Source organism: Diplotaxodon limnothrissa, linkage group LG6 (assembly GCF_057381915.1).
Source record: "Diplotaxodon limnothrissa isolate DT_005_m linkage group LG6, D_limnothrissa_male_GT1.1, whole genome shotgun sequence".
In the NCBI taxonomy this organism is placed as follows: Eukaryota; Metazoa; Chordata; class Actinopteri; order Cichliformes; family Cichlidae; genus Diplotaxodon; species Diplotaxodon limnothrissa.
In genome coordinates this window covers 5513640-5537728 of record NC_140601.1, presented here as the reverse complement: position 1 = coordinate 5537728, position 24089 = coordinate 5513640, and the positions used below count along the sequence as shown (strand labels likewise).

At 40.8% G+C, this 24089-nt stretch overlaps 1 protein-coding gene across 3 annotated transcripts in view; it reads left to right on the top strand.

Annotated features, from left to right (window-relative positions):
* Window positions 1-24089, top strand: part of LOC146629994 (glutamate receptor 2-like) — a 119680-nt gene that overhangs the window by 29337 nt on the left and 66254 nt on the right. For all 3 annotated transcript variants that reach the window (XM_085355533.1, XM_085355532.1, XM_085355531.1), the window contains exons 6-14: window positions 3468-3521; window positions 4052-4210; window positions 5218-5385; window positions 5812-5916; window positions 6018-6125; window positions 9102-9165; window positions 14156-14298; window positions 17136-17351; window positions 22768-22922. In XM_085355533.1, the coding sequence (XP_085211659.1) occupies window positions 3468-3521; window positions 4052-4210; window positions 5218-5385; window positions 5812-5916; window positions 6018-6125; window positions 9102-9165; window positions 14156-14298; window positions 17136-17351; window positions 22768-22922 (1172 nt within the window). The remainder of the gene's footprint in view (window positions 1-3467; window positions 3522-4051; window positions 4211-5217; window positions 5386-5811; window positions 5917-6017; window positions 6126-9101; window positions 9166-14155; window positions 14299-17135; window positions 17352-22767; window positions 22923-24089) is intronic.

Below are 24089 nucleotides of genomic sequence, written 5' to 3'. Positions count from 1 at the left end.
AACGTGCTATTGACATGACATGACATGACCAGATGTCTGTAACACTCTAATCCATACATGCAAAGAAATCAGATCATATATGTCCATAAATTATGTGTAATAATAAGAAATGACACAGATAGAAAGTCGTGACACCGGCTGAAATCACCAGCTAATGGCATTGGTTACAGAAAAATTTCTAAACAACTTAAGGTCCCAGTGAGCACTTTTGGAGAGTTGTCTAAGAGGCAGGACCAGTTGAAGAGAGCTACAGAAAGACTTGAAATCAGCAGGTACTATTTAAAAGAAAACAATAAGTAGTGCACTCAACCAACATGGCCAGTATGCACGCTCACCATTCAAGTATTCATTGCTGAAGAAAAAACATGTTGAAGCATGCTTAAAGGTTCTGAACAACATTTAGGCAAGCCTGTGAAATACTGAGAGTACAGTCTGGTCAGAAAGAGACCAAAATTAAACTCTTTGGATTGTAAGGTAGATCCTACAATAATACATACAGAGAAGAACCCAATCATATGACCCTCTACAAGTAAGCACTTTGGCAACAGTGGGAAAGAAAAACTCCTTTTTAACAGGAAGAAACCTCCAGCAGAAGCAGACTCAGGGAGGGGTGGACATCTGTCCTGACCGATTAGGTGAGAGAAGGAAGACAGGACAAAAGACATGCTGTGGAAGAGAGCCAGAGATTAATAACAAGTATGATTCCATGCAGAGAGGTCTATTGACATATAGTAAGGGAGAAAGGTGACAATACAATAAAGTGCTCCTTGAAAGCACAGGTTCAGAGGAAGGTCGCGCGCTGGACGGATCAATCGGTGGCCGCGTTACAGGACGCACTCGATGACGCAGACTGGGGCATGTTCAGAAACAGCTCCGACGATGACGTCAACGTGTTTACGGAAGCGGTTGTGGGATTCATCGGGAAACTAGCGGATGATACCGTGGAGACAAAGACTATCACAACGTTTCCCAACCAGAAGCCGTGGGTGGATAAAACCATCCGCGACGCTCTGAGATCCCGCACCGCTGCCTACAACACGGGACTCATGACGGGGGACATGGACCCATACAAAGCCGCGTCATATAACGTGCGGAGGGCGGTGAAAGAGGCGAAGCAGCGCTACGGGAGGAAACTAGAGTCACAACTCCAACAGAGTGACTCTAGGAGCCTGTGGCGGGGACTAAGGACAATAACGGACTATAAAGCACCAACAACCGGTATGACGAACGCGGCCGTGACTCTGGCAGACGAGCTGAACACTTTCTATGCTCACTTCGAGGCTGCAGCTAAGGTCTCCAACAATGCCAGTGTTAGCGGCGCTAACGGCTGCAGACAGGAAGATACTGCCAGCACCGGAAACGTGCTCGTCATCTCCGAGCATGAAGTAAGGAGAGCCTTCAAGAGAGTGAACACCAGGAAAGCAGCAGGACCAGACGGCATCCCAGGTCGTATCCTAAGAGACTGCGCATACCAGCTAGCTCCTGTGTTCACTGAGATATTCAACATCTCTTTATCTCACTCGGTGATCCCCACATGCTTCAAAGAGTCCATCATTGTTCCTGTCCCGAAGAAACCCCACCCTGCTTCTCTCAATGACTATCGCCCTGTAGCCCTCACCTCAGTAGTGATGAAGTGCTTTGAACGCCTGGTCAGAGACTTCATCATTTCTTCACTACCAGATACACTGGACCCACTACAGTTCGCTTACCGTCCAAATCGTTCCACAGACGATGCCATCTCTCATCTCCTCCACACATCACTCACTCACTTGGACACTAGAAGGGGGAATTATGTTAAAATGCTCTTCATAGACTACAGCTCTGCATTTAATACCATAATTCCCTCCACACTCACCACCAAGCTGGAGCATCTGGGACTCAGCTCATCTATGTGTCAGTGGATCTCCAACTTCCTAACTGGCAGACCACAGGCAGTAAGGATGGGCGGACATGTCTCAGCCTCCACCACTCTCAGCACTGGAGCCCCCCAGGGGTGTGTTCTGAGCCCCCTGCTGTACTCTTTGTACACATATGACTGTGTGGCCACTACCAGCTCCACCACCATCATCAAGTTTGCTGACGACACCGTCGTGGTGGGCCTGATCTCTGATAACAACGAGACGGCCTACGTGAAGGAGATTAGGAATCTGGAGAACTGGTGCCAGAGGAACAACCTCCTTCTAAACGTCAGTAAGACAAAGGAGCTGATAGTGGACTTCAGCACTAAGCAGGAGAGGAACTACCAGACCCCCGTCATCAACGAGTGCCCAGTGGAGAGAGTGGACAGCTTCAAATACCTCGGAGTTCACATCACGCAGGACCTGTCATGGTCCTGTCACATCAACACCGTGGTGAAAAAGGCCCGTCAGCGTCTCTACCACCTCAGACGCTTGAGAGACTTCCAACTGCCCTCCAAGGTGCTCAGGAACTTTTACTCGTGCACCATAGAGAGCATCCTGGCGGGAAACATCTTAACCTGGTTCGGGAACAGCACCATGCAGGACAGACGAGCTCTACAGAGGGTTGTGCGGTCAGCTGAGCGCACCATCCGCTCCGAGCTCCCTGACCTGCACTCAATCTACAGCAGGCGGTGCTGGACCAAGGCCAGGAAGATCGTGAAGGACCTCAGCCATCCCAACAACAGACTGTTCTCTCTGTTGAGGTCAGGAAAGCGATTCCGCTCCCTGAAGACCAACACAGAGAGACTGAGGAGGAGCTTCTTCCCGCAGGCGATACGGTCTCTCAATCACACCACCACACAGTACTGACCCACACATATGGTTCTTACACACACACTGGACTTTCTGGACTTTGTTTTTGCACAACACTGGTCACTATATTCTTCATTTCTAGTTAATACTTGTACAGCTGCTGTTATTGTGTATATATTTATTTATATTTAGATTTCTTCATACATTCTTATATAGTTCTATATTGTGTATTGTGTATTTTGTTGTACAGTTATTTTATTTTCAACTTTAATTTATATATTTTATCTTATTCTTCCCAGTTAAATTTACCCTTCATTCTAATTTGTGTTGTACAGTTATTTCATTTTTAACCTTAATTTATATTTTATTCCTTCCTAGTTAAATTTACCCTTTTTAATTTTTCATATTTATTTCCTATCTTATTCATAGCCTTTCCTTTTTTGTTTTCTTTAGGTCACGAGCAGTTGTCCAAGCATTTCACTACATATCGTACTGTGTATGACTGTGTACGTGACAAATAAAATTTGAATTTGAATTTGAATTTGAATTTGAAAATGTGATGTTCTATGACTGGTTAGTAAGAGTAGAAAAGTGTTATATAAATAAAATTACATACCATGTATCTCCAAAAATTATGATTTTTTTTTCCAGTGAATTGAAGCATCTAGTTTTTCTTTCTGGGTTAGGATAATTAACCTGTTAACCATTTAAAATTGTTGTTTATTGCTGACATAACCTCTTCCTCTTATTCACCAGGTGATCACTATAGGCAGGCACGTGAAAGGATATCACTATATCATCGCAAACTTGGTGAGTCATTTTCCAGTCTTTAAATGAGGCTGACAAAGTATATTTATGTATGTACTGCAGGCCATTTATGTATGACTGTTTAACAATAACGACGGTTTACATAACTCAGTTTAGATTAGGATCTAATAACAGGTTTACACTTAGTAACTGGGATCCTAAAGCAGGCAGTCACATTTAGACATGCTGTGAGAAGACTACCTTTTGCTTGCACTACTGCAATTTATATAATAGAGCAGTAGTTGCTGAGTATACTAGTCATAACTCATTCCATATCTCGTTTCTCTATTGGCATGCGGACTAGATTGCTTTTGTGACTATTCTCAGTGTCATTCAACAGTATTTTTAGATGTTGCTGATTCTGGCCTTATGTTTAACACCTTTGCTCTAAGTAAATCTCTGAAAAATAGCTGGAGGCACATCATTTGCTCTGCATGAGATCTTAGCAGAGAAGAAAATAGTGTTTGCATATTAGTATTAAATAAACTTTTTGTAAATTTCAGTAATTGTATATTTTGTTGATCTTGTTCCAGGGTTTTGTGGATGGTGACCTCTCTAAAATCCAGTATGGAGGTGCAAATGTGTCTGGCTTTCAGATTGTAGATTTTGATGATCCTGTGGTGGCAAAGTTTGATCAGCGATGGGAGGCTTTGGAAGAAAAGGAGTATCCTGGAGCTGATATAAGGATTAGAGTAAGATTTGGACATCCAACAATCTTTTTTTTGTTTAATTTAGTGGAGTTTTAGTTATTTCAGCAAAAGTTATATGCTATAAGAAATGGATTAAGATTGCCGGGAGATGGTCTAAGAATCAGGCCAGCAAAAATGTATTCTAATATCAAGTAATCTTTAGTATAATACATAAACAAGTATAATACATACAGCTTGAGTTAATCAAAGTGAGTTGTACATGACTTAGGTGTGCATTAAAATTAAAAGTCACACCTGTAGCACTTCTAGGGAATTCTAGAAGATTTCAGGCTAGACTGAGGCATATATGAAAATGATCAATGGGTTTGAGAGCTTCTTTGCCTTCTTTTTAGCTGGCAAATAAAATACTGCACCACATTCAACATAAAAAATGTCAGCTTGGAGGCTCGTTAGTTCATGCCATATGTAGTCTGTACTATGACAAGGGATGAAACCTTGTCATAGTTTCATCCCTTGAATTCTAACCTATGTTAGAAAGATCTGGCTGATGCTTGATGAGTGGTCCCTTGCTATATCATGGTTCACCATTTGCAGTCTCGCTGTTTCGCATATTTTTTTTTTTGTGTTTGCAATTTTGCATGCTTTTTTTTAATATCAGTCAATCTTGCGCCGTGTCTCCTGACAGTACAGAATGCGTTCAGCTTGTCAAATTTCCATAAATCTTCAATCGCTGTCAGTGTGACTCTGAAGTGCTGTACTGTATGTTTCTAAGTTTTCTCCCCAACAAACACAACAATGTCGACGATACGTCGTCACCTGCAGGTGCCTTTTGCCTTTCAAACTGATCCAATCACCTGAAATTTCGTGTTAATTCTATGAGATTCACAGTCAACATCAGACATTTTGACATAGGTTAGAATTCCTTAAGAGACAGCTCCCTGGTTGGACACCTGGCCAGTTGGTCCCTTGCAGCATTGCCTTTATTGCAACTGTTAAATGAAGTAAAATGTCCCCAAACTATATTTTTTGCCATTATTTTTGTCCTTCAGTATACTTCAGCCCTCACCTATGATGCAGTCCATGTGATGACTGAGGCATTCCGATTCCTGCACAAGCAAAGAATAGATATAAGTCGTCGTGGCAACAGTGGGGACTGTCTAGCTAATCCAGCAGTGCCCTGGGCGCAAGGGGTGGAAATTGAGCGTGCCCTCAAACAGGTAAAAAGGATTTGAATGTCTTTAGTTTGAATGCACAAAGAAGAAATCATAAAAGCTAGGTGTAAGAGTTTAGATCAGAGATGTTGTTGAAAAATCTTGCTGTCTTTTATTTGGTTACTTGTCAAAAGCTATTAAAATTTAATGTTTGAAAATATAATTGAAAATATAATCATTTGAAAATTGTTCTAGCAACACAATCAGTCATTTGTTTGAGTGGAAGTAGTGTGTGGTGAAGGTACCAGTGAAGATGACCAAAAGTAGGGTTTCCCTTTGTTAACTTATCCTACTATAGCCACCAGGTGTGCATGAGGTGTGGGTGTGCATGAGATCCAGAAAGTGCCTATTTTCATTTTAATTTTTGTAATTTAATTGACTGAATTTCATTCTTAAGCTGTGCCATTAATAATTCAAATAATGTGTATGCAGGTGCATGTAGATGGTTTAACAGGGAATATACAGTTTGACCAGTACGGGAAAAGGATCAACTATTCGGTGACAATCATGGAGCTTAGGAACAATGGACCTGTTAAGGTAACTAAAACATCAGGTTGCCATAATATGTATCATTAGAACACATTTTCTAGCTTGTATGTGCAAGATATTTGCATAACCTTACTTGTGTCTGTTCACAGATTGGGTATTGGAATGAGGTGGATAAGATGGTTCTGACAAAGTCAGACCTTTACCCAAATGACACAATGGGAATGGAAAATAAGACTGTCATCGTTACAACGATACTGGTAACCCATGAATAGAGTTACAATTGACCATGTCAGTCAATGTCAAACGTTTTCTGTCTTCTATTCTCTAATAGTGCAGTAGTAAAGATGATCCAAAATGTGAAAAAATAGCATGAAATTTTGAAGAGGCTGTCTGTCTCCTGATTCCAAACTGGGATCTTGTTCCACAGAAGAGGGGCATGAACGCTGTAGGCTCTGCCTTGCATTCTACTTTTAAATACGCTAGGAACCACAAGTACATCAGCAGTCTGAGAGTGAAGTGCTGTATTGGAATAGTATGGTACTATGAGGTCTTTAAGATAAAATGGGACCAGATTATTCAAGCCTTGTATGATACAGACATTACAGATGTACACATGGAAATCTGCCGAAAGCATTCAGCAGTGTTGGGACTAACGCGTTATTAAGTAACGCGTTTGTTACGAACTTGCATGTCCATGTGTTTGTTTGTGCAGGTGTTGCGTCTTACAGTAACTACGTTATTATTGTGGTAACGAGCTCGGTAACTAGTTATTATGCCAAAACCGGGAACGCGTTACTCGTTACTGGAATTTAGATAGGCTCGTTATTCGTTACTTTGTGTGGTGGCTATCGCGGAGCTTCCACAGATTCAATAACATTAGCAAGTGGTGGAAGCCAGCAGGTGGATGAAGGAAAAGGGAGGCAAGAGGAGAGACCCAAAGCGGCCGCTGGTCCGAGAGTGTCAGGTGAACTGAACTTCAGGTAAGAAGTTATAAATAAAATAAGATAAAACAAGTTCAACATCATTAACATCATAGCACCCGCCCAGCTGTATAGAAATTCCGTCATGCTAGCTAGTACGCAGTACGAGTTATTGTAACTGACTGTAAAAAGTCAGCATAATGAAAATAAACTCCACCTAAACTTGGTTTATATCTGACCCAGATAGACTGCAGCTCATAACTTCTTACCTGAAGTTCAATTCACCGCCTCGGGTCTCTGCTCCTCCTGCCTTTCCGTCATCCACCTGCCAGCGTGTTGCATCTGCTGGCCTCCACCACTTGCTAATGTTACTGAATCTGTGGAAGCTCCGCAATAACCACCACCAAACAACTGAGTTATTTTTACACATCTCCCAGCATCTGGCCAATCCACCACCTTTCAGTGTTTATACCGTTACGGGGAAAAAACGAAAAAAAACAAAACAAAAACCATCGGCCCATAAAAACGAAAAATCACCATCAGCCCACCAGAAATGCCCGGTATGCCCGATGGCCAGTCCAGCTATGGCTACACCCGCAGAAACACACATATACACACACACCCTGCCTACACATACAACATGTGGAACATAGACATGACAGCATCGTGCAGAAGACACACACATCAAATAATAGAAATAATAGTCCACACTGCTCACGGACCCTGAGTCCCCGGAGCCGGGTCCGTGACAGATCTTTTAATTTTTAAAGGGAGAATATTCTATAACAACCTCACAAAAGAGGGAGGTTCTCCCTCTTCTCTTTCTCCCCTCCCCTCCCCTCATTCTCTATAGCAAAAGTTATTTTATTACAATTGTCATGTTTATTCAACACTATACTTCAGTTTGCATAATACCAACATGATTTCTTATCATGTTAAAAAGAAATATGTGGTTTCCCTCTATCATTCTATGTATTTTTCATTTCTGATTACTTCTTTTTGTCCAAAAATCTGTTTTTCTTGTCTTCTCTTTTTAACACCTGTTAAGATCTGCAGTCACATTACATTTAAAACGACTTTTTCTGGTTGTTCATGATTAAAAAAAAAAAAAACCTTTCTATTTCTCTGTCTTTCTGCCTACTCTACTCACACCCAGACAATTGTTTAGTCTAACTCCTTACACACACACACACAGAGCTCAAGGTCACATCTGCACAGAAAACAAATTCTTAACATTAGAATTATTTCATTGTAATGATTATGTTCTTATTCACCTTAAATTAAATTATTCAGCTTGTTAATTCTTGATTATGTTTTGATCAGGTTTCTGATTTGATTGCAGCAGGAATAACTGCCCATTGAAAGTGCATACATAAAACTCTGTCGCTCTGTGTTACATTATAACACCCACAAAGGCTGGAGTTACTAAATTAATTTACTTAATTTCTGGTTGGAGCTGAGCTGAGGGATCTCAGTCTTCTTGATACAGTCGAATGAAATGTTGTATCTCTGTATATTGTGACCAAATGGTACCATAAATAATCGAAAAAAGGATAGGTCCCCTGGGGGACTCCACAGTTCAGTCCAGACTACACAGACCTGCGGTCACCAATGGAAACAAAAAACTTACAGTTTGTCTAAACCACCACAGAGATGTCCCAGACACCGTCCCAGTGCTGCAGCCAGAATTTGATGTCCTGTTGTATGAAATGCTGAACTTATGTGAGGTAGTGCAAGACTAGAACATTCACCATACAAGCAGTTTTTAAGATGTAATTTGTAACCTAATACACAGTCATAGTATTGTGATGCTGACTGAATTTCTTTCAAGGATGTTGTTTTTAAGAAGCTGAAGACAATCTTCTCTAAGAGTTTTGCTGTAAAATGTTACTTTGAGATTGGTCTGTACATTTTTTACACAGCATCAAGATTTTGCATGATCTCACAACAACAAAGTGAGATCTAATTTAAGAGATGGTCCACTGTGTTACAAACAGTGCCATGGGTTTAGATCCAGGGTTTTGAGTTTTGGAGATGTTTAGGGGATTCTAGTTAGCATTTTTAATAATCTTGCATTTTATTTCAGTATTCTGTATTATTTAGTGTTCTTTTCATCTACTAATTGGAAGACTGTTGGTTGATTCCTGGCTGCTGCATGCCAAACATCCTTGGGCAAGATACTACTCTGAGCACTCATTCACTCATTTACACAAGCACCTATTTTATGCCTTTAAGTGCTTTCTATCTATACTCACACACATTCATACTCCAGTCTACTGTATTGTTAACATTTCAATGTGTTTGTGTATATAGGAAGCACCGTATGTGATGCTAAAGAAGAATGCTGAATTGTTTCAAGACAATGACCGTTATGAAGGTACGTTACATCAGGTACTATATGTCTATATGATACTCATAAAAAATGTTTGAAAAGTTATTTACAGTACAGTAAAACGTTTTATTTGTTATTTAAACCAAAAAATCTAGACCAAAATTGTCATATCAGTATTCTGTATTGAGACTGACTGAAACTGGACGTTCAGTACAGAATCCCAAAAGGTTGATTCTGTCCATGTGGACGTAGTGTTTTCAGTGGGAGAAAGTGTCACTTGGATGAGTGATGAAGCATTTATCTAAATGACAACACTACGTCCACATGGACAGAATCAACCTTTGGGATTTCCTTGCCTGGATGATGGCGCATGCATTAAGACGTAAAGTAAAGTAGAGCCAAGTCCTACATCCAAGATGGCGCCGGAGTGCATGGCTCGCCGTCCATGGCTGTCGGATCCACTTTTGCTCTGCGTGTTTATATTGTTTTTGTCACTTTTATTGAACAACGCTGACTCTCTACTGATCTACAATCGTGAAACTCTCTTAAATATTCGACTTGCCACAGAGAAACTGGTAAGGACTAGCGCTGATGGACAGGACTTTTTCCCACCTCCGCTACTCTCTGGAGTACCGGCTCACCTAGGCTACACCCCTACCCCATCTCATAAGAAGCGCTTTAAACGTCGGAGAAAACGCAGCGGGCTGTTAGTGAAATTGAAATCATATTTAGGTTTTTCATCTGGCAGAGACAGAACAGTTTCCCAATGCACTCTGGCGGAAATCCGACCTTTGCACTGGCGTTTCATCCCCCGTTGCTTCCTGGAACCTATTGCCACCTAGCTGGTACCTGTTGTCGGCTCGGCTGAGGAGATCCTGCGTCCCCGCCTTCTCTTACCTCGTCTTCGCTGCGGTGGAGTAAATCCGCAGAATCCAGTGAAACAGGTTTCTTGGATGGCTGTCACCGCAATGATGGACCCTACCCGGATTGCTCTGGGTAACGCTAAGTTGTTAGCAAATAAAACGTTCATATTGAAGGATTTCTTCACTTCTCATAATCTGGATTTCCTCTGTGTGACAGAAACCTGGCTAAGTGACGGTGAGTTAAGCGCTTTCTCGGAACTATTACCGCCAGACTGTTCCTATTTTAACTCACCGAGGACTACGGCCGAGGTTGAGGAGTGGCAACAGTTTACAAAAACATTTTGATTTCTCACCTAGAACATCATGTTGGAATTAGAGGCACTGCCTTGGAGTGGTTCAAGTCATACCTGTCTGACAGAAGTTTCTCTGTCTCACTTGGTAAATTTTATTCATCTTCCGCCCCCCTCCCATGTGGTGTACCCCAAGGATCCATCCTTGGGCCCCTTCTTTTTAGCATGTATTTACTTCCCCTTGGCCATATTATTAAAAAACATAAAATTCCATATCATTTTTATGCAGACGACTGTCAAATTTATTTACCCCTGAAACACAATGACCCTAACCCCCTCAGGCCTATTTTAGAATGTCTTAAAGATATCAGAGCATGGCTGGCTCTGAATTTTTTTAATTTTAATGAAAAGAAGACAGAGGTCATTATATTTGGGCCGAGTGGCCCTGGTGTGCCTCCATCTGACTTGGGTCCTCTCACTTCCTGTGTGAAACCAATTGTTTCCAACCTTGGAGTAACAATTGACACAGCTCTTAAAATGGACAAACAAATAAATACAGTGGTGAGAAATAGCTTTTTTCAGTTGAGGCAGCTTTCTAAAGTCAAACCTTTTATTTCTTTTTATGACTTCGAGAGAGTTTTACACGCATTTGTGCCCACTCGCCTTGATTATTGTAATGCGCTTTATATTGGTATTGATCAGGCTTCACAATCACGCTTGCAAATGGTCCAGAATACTGCTGCTCACCTGCTGACAAGGACACGCAAACGTGAGCACATTACCCCAAGCTGATCTACAATACGGCAGCAGTGATCAGTGAGATGCTTGGCTACAAGTTGAACAGCCACAAGGGGCAGTACCCTCCATGGAGAAGGAGGCTAGAGGGCAAGATCAAAGTAGCACGGAGGGAGGTTAGCCAACTAACGGAGTTGCAGAAAGGTGCGACAAAGAAGGTGCATAAGAAATACAGCAAGCTGTCCATACCTGAGGCCTTGGAAACTGCCAAGCAAAGACTCACAGCCTTGGCCAGCCGCTTGAGGAGGTACACCAGAGAGACAGAAGGCAGGAGAATAAACCAGCTGTTCTCCACAGAACCAGCAAAGGTGTACTCTCAGTGGCAAGGGAACAATAATAAGAGAACAGCACCACCAAGGCTGGAGATGGAGCAATACTGGAAGAGCATATGGGAGAAGGATGCAACCCATAATGGCAATGCTCAGTGGCTAGTGGATCTGAGGGCAGACCACAGCGACCTCCCTGAACAGGGTCCAGTAACCATCACAGTGGCAGATATCCAAGAAAGGGTCTCCAGTATGAAGAGTTGGACAGCACCAGGGCCCGACATGGTTCACGCCTACTGGCTAAAGAAGCTGACTGCACTCCACGAGCGTCTGGCAGCACAAAAGAACCAGCTGCTAGTTAACGAGAGACACCCGGAATGGCTAACCGAAGGTCGGACGGTCCTGATCCCCAAGGACCCCAAGAAGGGACCGGTCCCCTCCAACTACCGACCAATAACCTGCCTCAGTACTACATGGAAGCTCCTGTCAGGCATCATATCGGCTAAGATGAACAGGCACATGGGTCAATACATGAGTGGGACACAGAAAGGAATTGGCAAGAATACCAGAGGCGCAAAACACCAGCTACTGGTAGACAGAACAGTCAGCCGAGACTGCAAGACCAGACTGACCAACCTGTGCACTGCCTGGATTGAGTACAAGAAGGCCTATGACTCGATGCCCCACAGCTGGATACTGGATGCCTAGAATTGTACAAGATCAATGGGACCCTAAGAGCCTTCATCAGGAACTCAATGGGGATGTGGCGTACAACACTAGAGGCCAACTCCAAGCCCATAGCACAAGTCACCATCAAGTGTGGGATCTACCAAGGAGATGCTCTGTCCCCACTGCTGTTCTGCATAGGCCTGAACCCCCTCAGTGAGATCATTAACAAGACTGGCTACGGATACCGACTACGGAACGGAGCAGTTGTCAGCCACCTCCTGTACATGGATGACATCAAGCTGTATGCCAAGAGTGAACGAGACATCGATTCACTGATCCACACTACCAGGCTATACAGCAATGACATTGGAATGTCGTTCGGACTGGAGAAGTGTAGTCGGATGGTAACAAAGAGAGGGAAGGTAGTCAGAACTGAGGGGATTGAACTACCAGAAGGCAACATTGCAGACATAGAGGACAGTTACAAGTACCTGGGGATCCCGCAGGCAAATGGGAACCATGAAGAGGCCGCTAGAAAGGCTGCAACCACCAAGTACCTGCAGAGGGTCAGGCAAGTCCTGAGGAGTCAGCTGAATGGTAAGAACAAGATCCGGGCCATCAACACGTACGCCCTGCCCGTGATCAGGTACCCTGCTGGGGTAATAGGCTGGCCAAAGGAGGAGATAGAAGCCACTGACATAAAGACAAGAAAGCTCCTTACCATGCATGGAGGGTTTCACCCCAAGTCCAGCACCCTGAGGCTGTATGCTAAGCGGAAGGAAGGGGGCCAGGGACTGGTGAGTGTCAGCACCACAGTCCAGGATGAGACAACGAACATCCAAGAATACATTGGGAAGATGGCCCCAACTGACCGAGTGCTCAGTGAATACCTCAGGCAGCAGAAACCCAAGAAAGAGGAGGGAGACGAGGAACCATCATGGAAGGACAGGCCCCTGCACGGTATGTACCACCGGCAGATAGAGGAGGTGGCTGATATCCAGAAATCCTACCAGTGGCTGGACAAAGCTGGACTGAAAGACAGCACAGAGGCACTAATCATGGCAGCACAAGAACAAGCTCTGAGTACAAGATCCATAGAGGCTGGGGTCTATCACACCAGGCAAGACCCCAGGTGCAGGCTGTGTAAAGATGCCCCAGAGACAATCCAGCACATAACAGCAGGGTGCAAGATGCTAGCAGGCAAGGCATACATGGAACGCCATAACCAAGTGGCCGGCATAGTGTACAGGAACATCTGTGCCGAGTATAATCTGGAAGTCCCGAGGTCAAAATGGGAGATGCCCCCAAGGGTGGTGGAGAATGACCGAGCTAAGATCCTGTGGGACTTCCAGATACAGACGGACAAAATGGTGGTGGCTAACCAACCGGACATAGTGGTGGTAGACAAACAGAAGAAGACGGTCGTAGTGATCGATGTAGCGGTTCCGAATGACAGCAATATCAGGAAGAAGGAACACGAGAAGCTGGAGAAATACCAAGGGCTCAGAGAAGAGCTCGAGAGGATGTGGAGGGTGAAGGTAATGGTGGTCCCCGTGGTAATCGGAGCACTAGGTGCGGTGACTCCCAAGCTAGGCGAGTGGCTCCAGCAGATCCCGGGAATAACATCGGAGATCTCTGTCCAGAAGAGCGCAGTCCTGGGAACAGCTAAGATACTGCGTAGGACCCTCAAGCTCCCAGGCCTCTGGTAGAGGACCCGAGCTTGAAGGATAAACCGCCCGCAGGGGCGTGCTGGGTGTTTTGTTTTTTTTGTTTATATATATTAAAATGCTATATAAATAAAGTTGGATTGGATTTATAGATTACATACAAATGCTACTGCCACCATTTAAAGTAGCACCATGTGAGTGGCAACCAGTGTGTATAGCATTCTGCATATAAAACCTTTCATTATTCATTCCTCTACTTGAAGTATTAATGAAAATAATTTGTTGTTTGAAGTATGTGCCATGAAGATAGCTCAATGATACCACAATAGCATATGTTTTTCCTTACTTTTAAAACTTTTTCAAGACACATAAGGTGCCGTTAATTTAGAGTAAATTTGATATTAAGATATGTGATATTCAATTACACACTACTCTTGTATCTCATATAAGCGACTTTGTTGTTTGGCTGTTTGTACTGATGCAAGGTTACTGTGTCGACCTGGCTGCGGAGATTGCAAAGCACTGTGGGATACGCTACCAGCTGAGGATTGTGGGAGATGGCAAATATGGAGCAAGAGATGCTGAAACCAAAATCTGGAATGGTATGGTTGGAGAGCTGGTATATGGGGTAAGACTTTACACAGGCACAATAAACAGCAGAATGTTTTATTTAACTTGAGCATGAGACAAATTAAATATTGGTGGTAGTGCAAAACAAAAATGGTGTGTGAAAACCATGTTCAAAGCAAAGTTTATAAATATTACTTAAGACATGGAATAGAAATTGTTAAGTACTAGATTTTATCTCTGCTGAGCCTCTCTCTTAGAATTGCATGAGCACATTTAACCAAATGCCTGGAAATTTGTGGACATCAACCAACTGCAGCTGCACGTCCTGCAGTGTGAATGACACTTTAAACTTGAAATTTTCTTTACTTTTAATTAGATTAAATTGGTATTAATAGTAATTAATAACATTCATTAAAGATCTGAGTAACTGACCAAACACTCCGATCATTTAAGTTAGAGGAGGCAGTCTGAAAAATCTGGAAAATTAAGCTTTATGTAGCACCAGTTCAGAAAATTCCCTCATATAAGATTAGCTGATTGTTGGGGTTTCATCTCTAACACTGTGTAATAACTTTAGTAATTTAGTGAGTTACAACGTATTTTTCAACAAATTCATTACATGAGATTCTTGGATGAGACTCAAATAACCATTTAATACCATCCAATCCCCCATTTTATAGATAAAATGGAGAGGATGGGGTGGATTCCAGCTTCATCGCCCAGATTTATTGTTTTGTTCCTGTTCACACTATATTCTTATCTTTTGTAACAAGAACCCAGACCAACAGACAGTTCCCTACTCTCCCCTCCATTCAAAATAGGCTATTGGGTCATGAAGTTGTCCCGAATTCTTTGATGTTGGGTTGAGAACAAACAACCAATACTCAGAGCAGGTCTAGTCAATCCACAATTATTTATTTAGCTTGCATGCAAGGGAGATGTACACAATACCACCTTCCGTGTAGTTCTCAAAGAGGAAGCACTTTGATACACAGTTTTATATGTCAGGGTTCACGCCCCTTCGTGCATAAGCAGATAACATAACATGCATCAGTTACAGTTAGTGACAGCTAGACACGATTCCTTTTTTGGTGATCTTCTACAATTACTCAGAAATCTATCTTAACTGCCTTTCACCCCCACCTGTTTCCTGTTGTTCTCGTTATGAGTCTTATAATAGTAAATGACACATCCTGAGTCCATCCTGTTCTGACTGTCGCTGTGCAAGCACGTATGCAATTACAATCAAAGCACTTCTGGTAATACCCTATGATCTAGCACATTTTATTAGCGGCTGGGTTAATATGGCCTTTGCTGAAATACTGCTTCATGATATATTTTCAACAATTCCCCCTTTTGACCTTCGAAAGAAGGTCACCATACTTCTGATGCTGCTACTCCCCTAGGCACCCCTATTGCATCCATATATGTTAAAAACCCCACAAATAAGTCAAACAAGTAAGTGTACGTCCAGAACAGCACCTTGCATCTACACTGGGCTGTGAGCTGCCTTGCCCTGTTTCCTGAGACCCTTACCCCCTTTTTACCCAGCATAATAGTACAAACCCGCTCTTGCCCACGGGCCAATTTATGTCATGTTTACCCCTGGAGGCATTCCCTTGGGCTGGATACACCACCGTACACCAGTCCGCTGGGATCTCTCCTACGTCATACTTCTGACTTCCCTTGCTGCTCACTGTAAAATCAAAACAGGTATAGTTAGCGTTTCTTCGGGTAAAAGGTCCCGGAGTAGTTTTATTATCAATTGGTGGAATTGCACTTCTGGTTATTATAAGCACACAACCAAATCCCCGCGTGTCATTTGAATAGACAGGGCCAGGTTCGGTGAACAGGTGTGGGCGGGTGGCTACGCACGCCACACAGTCTGACACCTTTTGTTCCTTTATATTTTGAATTAGCCAATCTAACCCCAGGTTGATATTTCTATACCCAGTATCTGTCAGTTCTCTTAGTTGTCGCGCTTTCCCTCTCTGGACAGTCTGTCCCCCTTTAACGGCTGGACCAAATGTGGGATGACCACTGTGTTCGGGCAATTAACATAACATAAAAATCACACAAACTATTAGTAAAGCTAATACTCTCAGACCTCCCATTACTTTTCAGCTTCCACCTTTGTGCTCAAACTAGAAACTCTGTCTAAAGGGCTTTTGACCTTCTTTACATTTAAACAACTAATCTTCTGGGACGGGCAATTCTCTGTGCTCTTCTCCTCTTCTTACTTTAACCTCATGGGTGGACCACCATGAGGTCTTTTTCCACAGACCGGGGGATTATTCTGCCCCCTTTTTGAGGTCTGGGTGTTTCTCTGACTCAGCCAAGTCAGGGCTTCTGGCCTTCTTAGTCTGGTCCTTCTGGATTTCCGCCAACCCCTTCGTGGTTATTGCTGTGGTTCTGGAATCCTCTCGAGGTGACCAGTAGGAGCCCAAACGGCATGACCCTTGACCTCAATCACTGACTGGGCCATCTGCTATGCCTGGAATGATGTGTGCTTCTCGCTGGTTCTCTAGGAAAAAATCTGGAGCTCTAGGAACTTATGGTCCATTATAATCTTAAATTTTACCTGTACTTGAATTGTTAATCACACAAATCACCATTAAGTCATAGGAAAAAAAATCATAGAAACTATTGTTTCAGGCATGTGGCCCCTGGTGCATGCCTCTAAAGTCTTCTTTGTGCATGTGGATGTAAAGTTAGGTGAACGTCCTTACAGTGTGTAGAATTAAACACTATATGATTGTATAGTTAAATGTGGCTTGTAGGCTAGAATCACTTATGTGATCACAACGACTGCCAAAGCGCTGTAGTAGCAGCAGCTCTTCCAAGTCCATGAAGCAATCACATTGTCCCTGTCACTGTGTCTCTACTTTCCAACAGAAAGCAGATATAGCTATTGCTCCCCTGACAATCACTCTTGTCCGTGAAGAGGTGATAGATTTCTCCAAACCCTTCATGTCTTTGGGAATCTCCATCATGATTAAAAAGCCGCAAAAATCCAAACCAGGTGTTTTCTCCTTTCTGGACCCACTGGCCTATGAAATCTGGATGTGCATTGTCTTTGCCTACATAGGAGTTAGTGTTGTTCTCTTTCTGGTAAGTAAGCCTGCTATTATGAATTTGCATGCTTTGTTGAAATCCTCCTTTAGGTGCTATCCTGTTTTCATAAGTATCAGTGCCTAATATGGTTATGTTAAAAGAAGGCATAAATACTATGTTTGAAATAAGTGACATAATACCTACTGACACTTATTGAGACTAATGTATTATGTCTCAAAAAGTGTAGTTCAAGTTTGAAGCCCAACCTTCCTTGCCTCAACTTTAGGGTTAATTTAATAGAAAACTAGAAACTTGCTTCGATTCAGAAAGATTTTATATTTATGATCAATTGATTACATGTAATCTGATTTAACAACGAGGAGGTACACTACAGAGGAGCAGTTTAGTTAAAAATGTGTCATTTCTTAAAGAGCAGTTGTGTCTTTTTATGGCAGTATAGTTAGACAAAAGCTCCTCTTCACAGCCTACACTCAAAAAAATGAATGAGGTGGATTGTTCAGTGTATATTAATTATTTATTTTCATTTTACTTAAAATATATGTTTTTGTTAAGTTAACATATGTTTTTCTAATCAAGTCTACGTAATTGTGTCTATTATTCAACGTGCATAATACTAATGTGTTACTTGATCGCATAACATTTAAGTTAAGTCAATTAGGATCGATATACCTTGTATATCCACAAGGTGGCAGTAATGCAAAAACAGTTGTAATGAAACCGCGCAGAACAAGAAGGTTTCACGGCTTGTGCCTGCTCATGCGCAAGACTTCAAATTTAACTGAAAAAGGCTGTTTTGGCGCCAAGCTGCTGTTTCTTTGAGAGGTAAGACCACTTTTTTCTTTGACTATGTTGTGTAGTATCTATATGTCCAGCATGGTTATATTTTGCGTTTGTCTTACAAGACATGTTATATCGTTTGCGTGTGCTTGTTTTACATTAGTTTTACTGGGTCCTGGACATGCTTATTTTGTGGACTGTGTAAGAAACATTTTTATTGTTTTTTGTTTTATTAAGGGATTAGCTACAGGGGTTCATGGGGTTATTCTTTCAAGGGGTTATTTTTCCATTTGCTTTCTTGGGATTCCTTTTCTGTAATCCGAGAGTCGGAAATATCGAATAGGATAGCAAGGATAGCATAAAGTGACATTTAAAATCCAAAAAGTCAAGGGCGAAAGCCACTGTGACACCATTGTTCTGCTCTATCAGTAATCTGTATTATGTAAAAATGGTCTGTAAATACAGCATGTTTCCTAGCGGAGTTATACATATCAATGTAGTTATAAATTACAGTTTGTGAAAGTACACACTTAATTTTTTTAATAAAATTATTCAAGACATATGAGTGGACAGACAATGGAGGTCGACAGACCTGGTGATAATTGACACTGCCATGTGCTAACTTTCTATAGAAGCAATCTCTTGCTTTTCTTCTGAGTAGTATTTTATTTAGTTGTAATTCAAACAATAATTTGCTTCTTGAAATTAAGGAATTAATTATTTTTTTTCTTTATAAATCTCAGATCCTGCCTTTACCTGCTCCCTCCTATACTGATGTGGTGTATGTGGTATTGCTGAGCTTGTATGTGGTATGTGAACTGTTATACTTTTAAAAACAAAACTGTTTTATAAGTTAAGTTTTCTTTTGTGACCCATCCCATGCCCCTGTTATTTCTTCTCCACATCTGAACCATGGTAAAGGTTGCAGTTCAAGGGCCTGAGGCATGAAATTCTTTTCAGATCAGCTGTGATCAATATTTTTTGGAACTTGATAAATAACAATAAAAGCTGTAATGGCTCCATTAGCATTTTGTGTAAATGTTTGTGTTAAAATTATAGCTTTAATGAGGTCTTACTACATTAGTTTTAGTTTGTATATGTGTACATATAGTATGTATATTTACAGTACAGTATGTTGTGTTTGTTGACATATTTTCAGGTGGAAGCAGAATATGTGAGGATTACTACTGCTGCACATGTTCCAAGGCTTTTTACACAACTTGACCAATACACTGACCAGCTCATAAAAGTCTTCAAGAAAAAAGGAGGCGTTGCAGGGAAGAAAATTAGACAAACCTTGGCCCCAGCCACACAGGTGCGTTATTCTGTTGGTAGCAAAATATTATGGCTAATAAGATCATTTTCAAATTTAAACAGCTAGTGTATGGTAGCTGCACAGTGCACTTACATTTATATTAAGCAAGACAAAGTTTGGTACTCAAAACGTTGGAAAATTTAAATTACCTAAACATATGTAAAATCTGATCCCTTGATTTAGGTTAAACCAGAAGTGAATGTTTTTATGTTATGTTTTGAATGCAAAAAAGATGATGTATTAGTTTGTCTTTACCTCCATTATGGACATATATAATGTGGTGGAAACCCTGCCCAACAGGTTAACTATTCATGTCCATGTGATGATTAGTTGGTCTTGTGTACATGTCTATCTGTGCAGTGGATATGTCATTCATTTTGCGTATAATGTGAGTTTCTGTCATCCTAAAGTATATCTGTTTTCTCTTCCTGTATCTCTGCCACTCTCTACAGAAGGAAACCATTGAAAAGGGGAGGGAGTGTGTCCTCAGGGCACTACCTTTTTACCTGAATGAAGACCCAAGCATCCTCTTCAAAGAATAATTGGTTGGTAATTTTAGTTTAGTTTTTTATCTGTATTAAACCAAATTTTGAATAACTAATGTTGTTGCATGTTGTAATGTTGTTGTTGTTGTAATTTGCATGGCACCTGTTTAAATGTTTTGGGAAATCTTCTTGTATACCCAAACTATTTATATTTATCGTTGAATCTGTAGTCTAAAATAGTGGCACACTGGGGTGCATGTTCCTAATATTGTGTTTACGTCATTAAAGGGTAGCTTTGGCCCTTTTTCTTTCTTTTTTTAAAACTGGATGCCATTTTTCTATGTTTTTGTGTCTAAGCTACAGCTGTTCAGAGGGAGCTGGAACAAATTACCCTTGCTATCTTTACCATCGAAAGAGCTGATGCCAGCACTCCTCCAGCCGATGTGGGTGTAAGCGCCAGACGTCTGCTTTATATTTTTATTTACGATTGAGTTCATGTTTGTTTTATAATTCATAGATTCATTACATAAGTCATCTTTTCAGGATTAATAAATGTGAAAATATATGTGTTTACATAAAGTAATTTTAAGTCACTGTTTTGGGATTGGAACCTAAAAGGGGGTACCTCTCACTTTAATTATGTAAGTGCAATAGTAGCATGAAACCCTGTGTGAGAGGGAAGGGGAGGAGCATGGACAGAGAGGTTAGGAGTCTCACGGTTTTCTGACCGTGTGCACAGCTAGTTCTGGATAACTGCTATTTTTTGGAACTTTCATGCTTTTTAGGAAGGAGTTCATTGTTACATCTTCCGTTTGTAATAAATAAACAGTCTTCAAATCATAATGCAACTGGAAGCATTTCTTTTGGAAACCAGGAACACGCGTCAGCCATAGACTCTTCTTTTTTGAACTTGGTTTATTGGAAATTACCCTACAGTGGGTATAACCATCTAGTGTGTCCTGCATGACCTGGAAGACCTGGCCTCTGCATGTGCACTCTTAATGGGTGGGATATATGCACTGAATCTCAGTTAACCTCAAGACTGAAAGCTAAGAGACAATCAAAAGTATTGAGATTTAAAGGATTTAATTGAGAGATGATACTGCACCAGAAATGTTGAAGGGTGGTGTGTATATTAGCGTTCAAGGCATATTGTTATGAGGTGGAAATATGTTCATATTCAGTTTGTGTTACATTGTGTGCATTGTAAAGGTAATTGCAATACATACTAAAATTAAGGGTAAGTTAGGAGGTTGATCTGATATCCTCGTGTTGGTGTTGTTCCCAGATCATCATACTAAATGTTGTTCCAGGATCAACATTGCAAGTGACCAATCAGAATGTTGTGACGTCATACTTTTGCGACTTCGGGAAAAACCGGCGTAAAACAAAAAACTGTACTTAAGCTGCGTGAAACCGCCTCTGTCCGCCGATCAACTGACCCTAACCCTAACCGTAACCCTTTAATAAACAGTAAGCAGAATTGATATTGTCCTTGCAACATTGGAATTTCATAAATGCACGAATGGCTTGGAATAGAATAACGTCACAACAATGTGATTGGTCACTTGCAATGTTGAACCTGGAACAACATTTTCATGATGGTCTGGGAACAACACCAACACGAGGATATCAGATCATCCAAGTTGGGAATGCAGGATGAATGTATATTTTGTGGACTTTTAAAGACGAACAATTGTTTCCATGTTAAAATGTTTACATCTGAAGTTTTTTGCCCAAACACTGGTAAAATAAATGTTGACAGTGGCGAGTGTTAAATGGTTACTGCTGTGCTGTTGCAAAAAAACTGAACGCTGACAAGCTGTTTTATTGTTAGACCATAATGTTGGCATGTTTTGTTAAAGTTTTATTTGGGATGGTGATGTAATTTTCTTTGATTGCTAATATCAGTGGACTATTTATTATTATTGTTGTTGTTGTTGTTGTTATTTTTTTTTATTTTTTTTTAAATTGTGGCTGTTGAGGTGGACACTTCACTTTACATTGTTAAAGGAAAGCACTTCATTGGCATTGTGTTACTGGACTGACCCTAAGCAATCATTGCAAATAGCAACTTTGCTATCCATTTTAGACACTAAAAGAAAAAAACACTCACAGACCTTACTAGAATCACATGTGCATAACTCAAGTGTCATCTTATCAATGTGTTATGTGATCTTCAATGCGTTTTTTTTTTCTTCTATTTCTGGTAGATACAGACATTTAATTTAAAGTCTTGATGTTGCATCTGTCTACATACTGTTAATTACTAACCCTAATGAGCTGTTGTGTTTTATTTTGGACTGGGTTTACACAAATGCTCACTGAATGTGTTGGCAATAAAATAAATTTAAAAAAATAAGTTGGATGTACTTAATTCATTTGTGTGGAACCTGTTGACAAAATAGATTTATGTAAAACTAATTAATAAAGCACAAGGTGGCTGAAAATATAATATTTGAATTAATCTAACTTAAATTTAACATTTTACTGCCACAAATAAGAAATGTGTTGAAGTAACTAATCTAAACTATCTAACCTGAAAATATATCATCTATGTTCATACAACATAACTTGATTTAGTTAGTCTTAAATATGTCTTGTTAATCTTAAGTAGTTTTTTTAAATTAGATGAACTAAAGATTTTTGCTTTAAACTAACATAATTCAATTTCGTGGAACCTGTTGACAAAATAATTTTAATTAAAGTCAACGTTTCATTTTTTTGAGTGTAGGCACCTACTTTGTGGCTGGGCTCTTTGAAACAGTGGAAAAAATGAAATGCCTTGTTTTTTGCAAACTTTTAGAAAACCCTGTTATAACAATCTATGTAATTTGTGTATTTCTGTTGACATTCTAATGCTTTGCTGCTGTAGGTATCCAGGTTCAGCCCTTATGAATGGACGCTTGAGGAGCCAGAAGATGGAGCCTTGCCATTAACCACTGAATCCACCAATGAGTTTGGGATCTTTAATTCTCTTTGGTTTTCTTTGGGTGCTTTCATGCGGCAGGGTTGTGACATCTCACCAAGGTTGGTATGCCCTTGACATTTCATAGTCATATACGGTATTAGCTCCCGATGTTGTAATCAGTATATTATATTAATATACATTCACTGCCTCGTTAATCAGGAACTGAATATTAATACTAATTAAGGGCTGTAAAACAGGCACAGTTCTTATCATAGACTGAATGAGATAAAAGTGCATTAGAAACTCTGTTCATGCTACAATTGTTCTGTTCTACTTCAACCCTAATATTTTTACACTGACTTGGTATAGCATCATGTTTGTAATGTTAACTATGGCCATGAAGAGATGTATGTGGTCATTGTTAAACTGTCCAGTTTGGGTGAGGCTGTTGCCACTATGGCATTGCTGCTGTAGCTAGCTGTGTTGGGCAAGTCACTGTAGTCTGTCAGCTGAAAATATTTTCTTTATCCACAATGACCAGTCAAAAGTTTGGACACACCTTCTCATTTAATGTTGTTTCTCTGCTCCATATATTTTGCTCCATCAAATATATGGAGCAAAATATATGGAATTATGTAGCAGTATTTTGGATTCCTGAAAGTAGCCACACTTTGCTTTGTTCACAGTGCTGAAAACTTTTGGCCTTTTCTCAATGAGCTTCATGATGTAGCCACCTGAAATGGTTTCACCTCACAGGTGTGCCTGTCAGGGTTCAGTGGTGGAATTCCTTGCCTTCTTAATGGAGTTGAGACCATCAGTTGTGTTGAGCAGATGTCAGGTTGGTACACAGCTGACAGCTCTATTTGACAGCTATTCAAATTCATATTATGGCAAGAACCAATCAGCTAAGTAGAAATGACAGCTAAGAGAATTATCAGTCCATCATTACTTTTAGAACTTTTAGAACCAAGAAGGAGACCTAAAACCCAAAGGAAATGGTTTCGGATGGAATGGACCGCCGAGTAAAGGTAAACAGGCCAACAAGTGCTCAGCATCTCTGGAAACTCCTTCAAGATGCTTGGAAAACCATTTCAAGTGACGACCTCATGAAACTCATCAAGAGAATGCCAACAGTGTGTAAAGCAGTAATCAAAGCAAAGGCTGTTACGAAGAATCTTAAATATGAAACATGGTTTGAGTTATTTCACACTTTTTATTACACAATTCCATGTGTGTTCATTTACAGTTTTGATGCCTTCAGTAAGAATCTACAATGTGTCAAATCA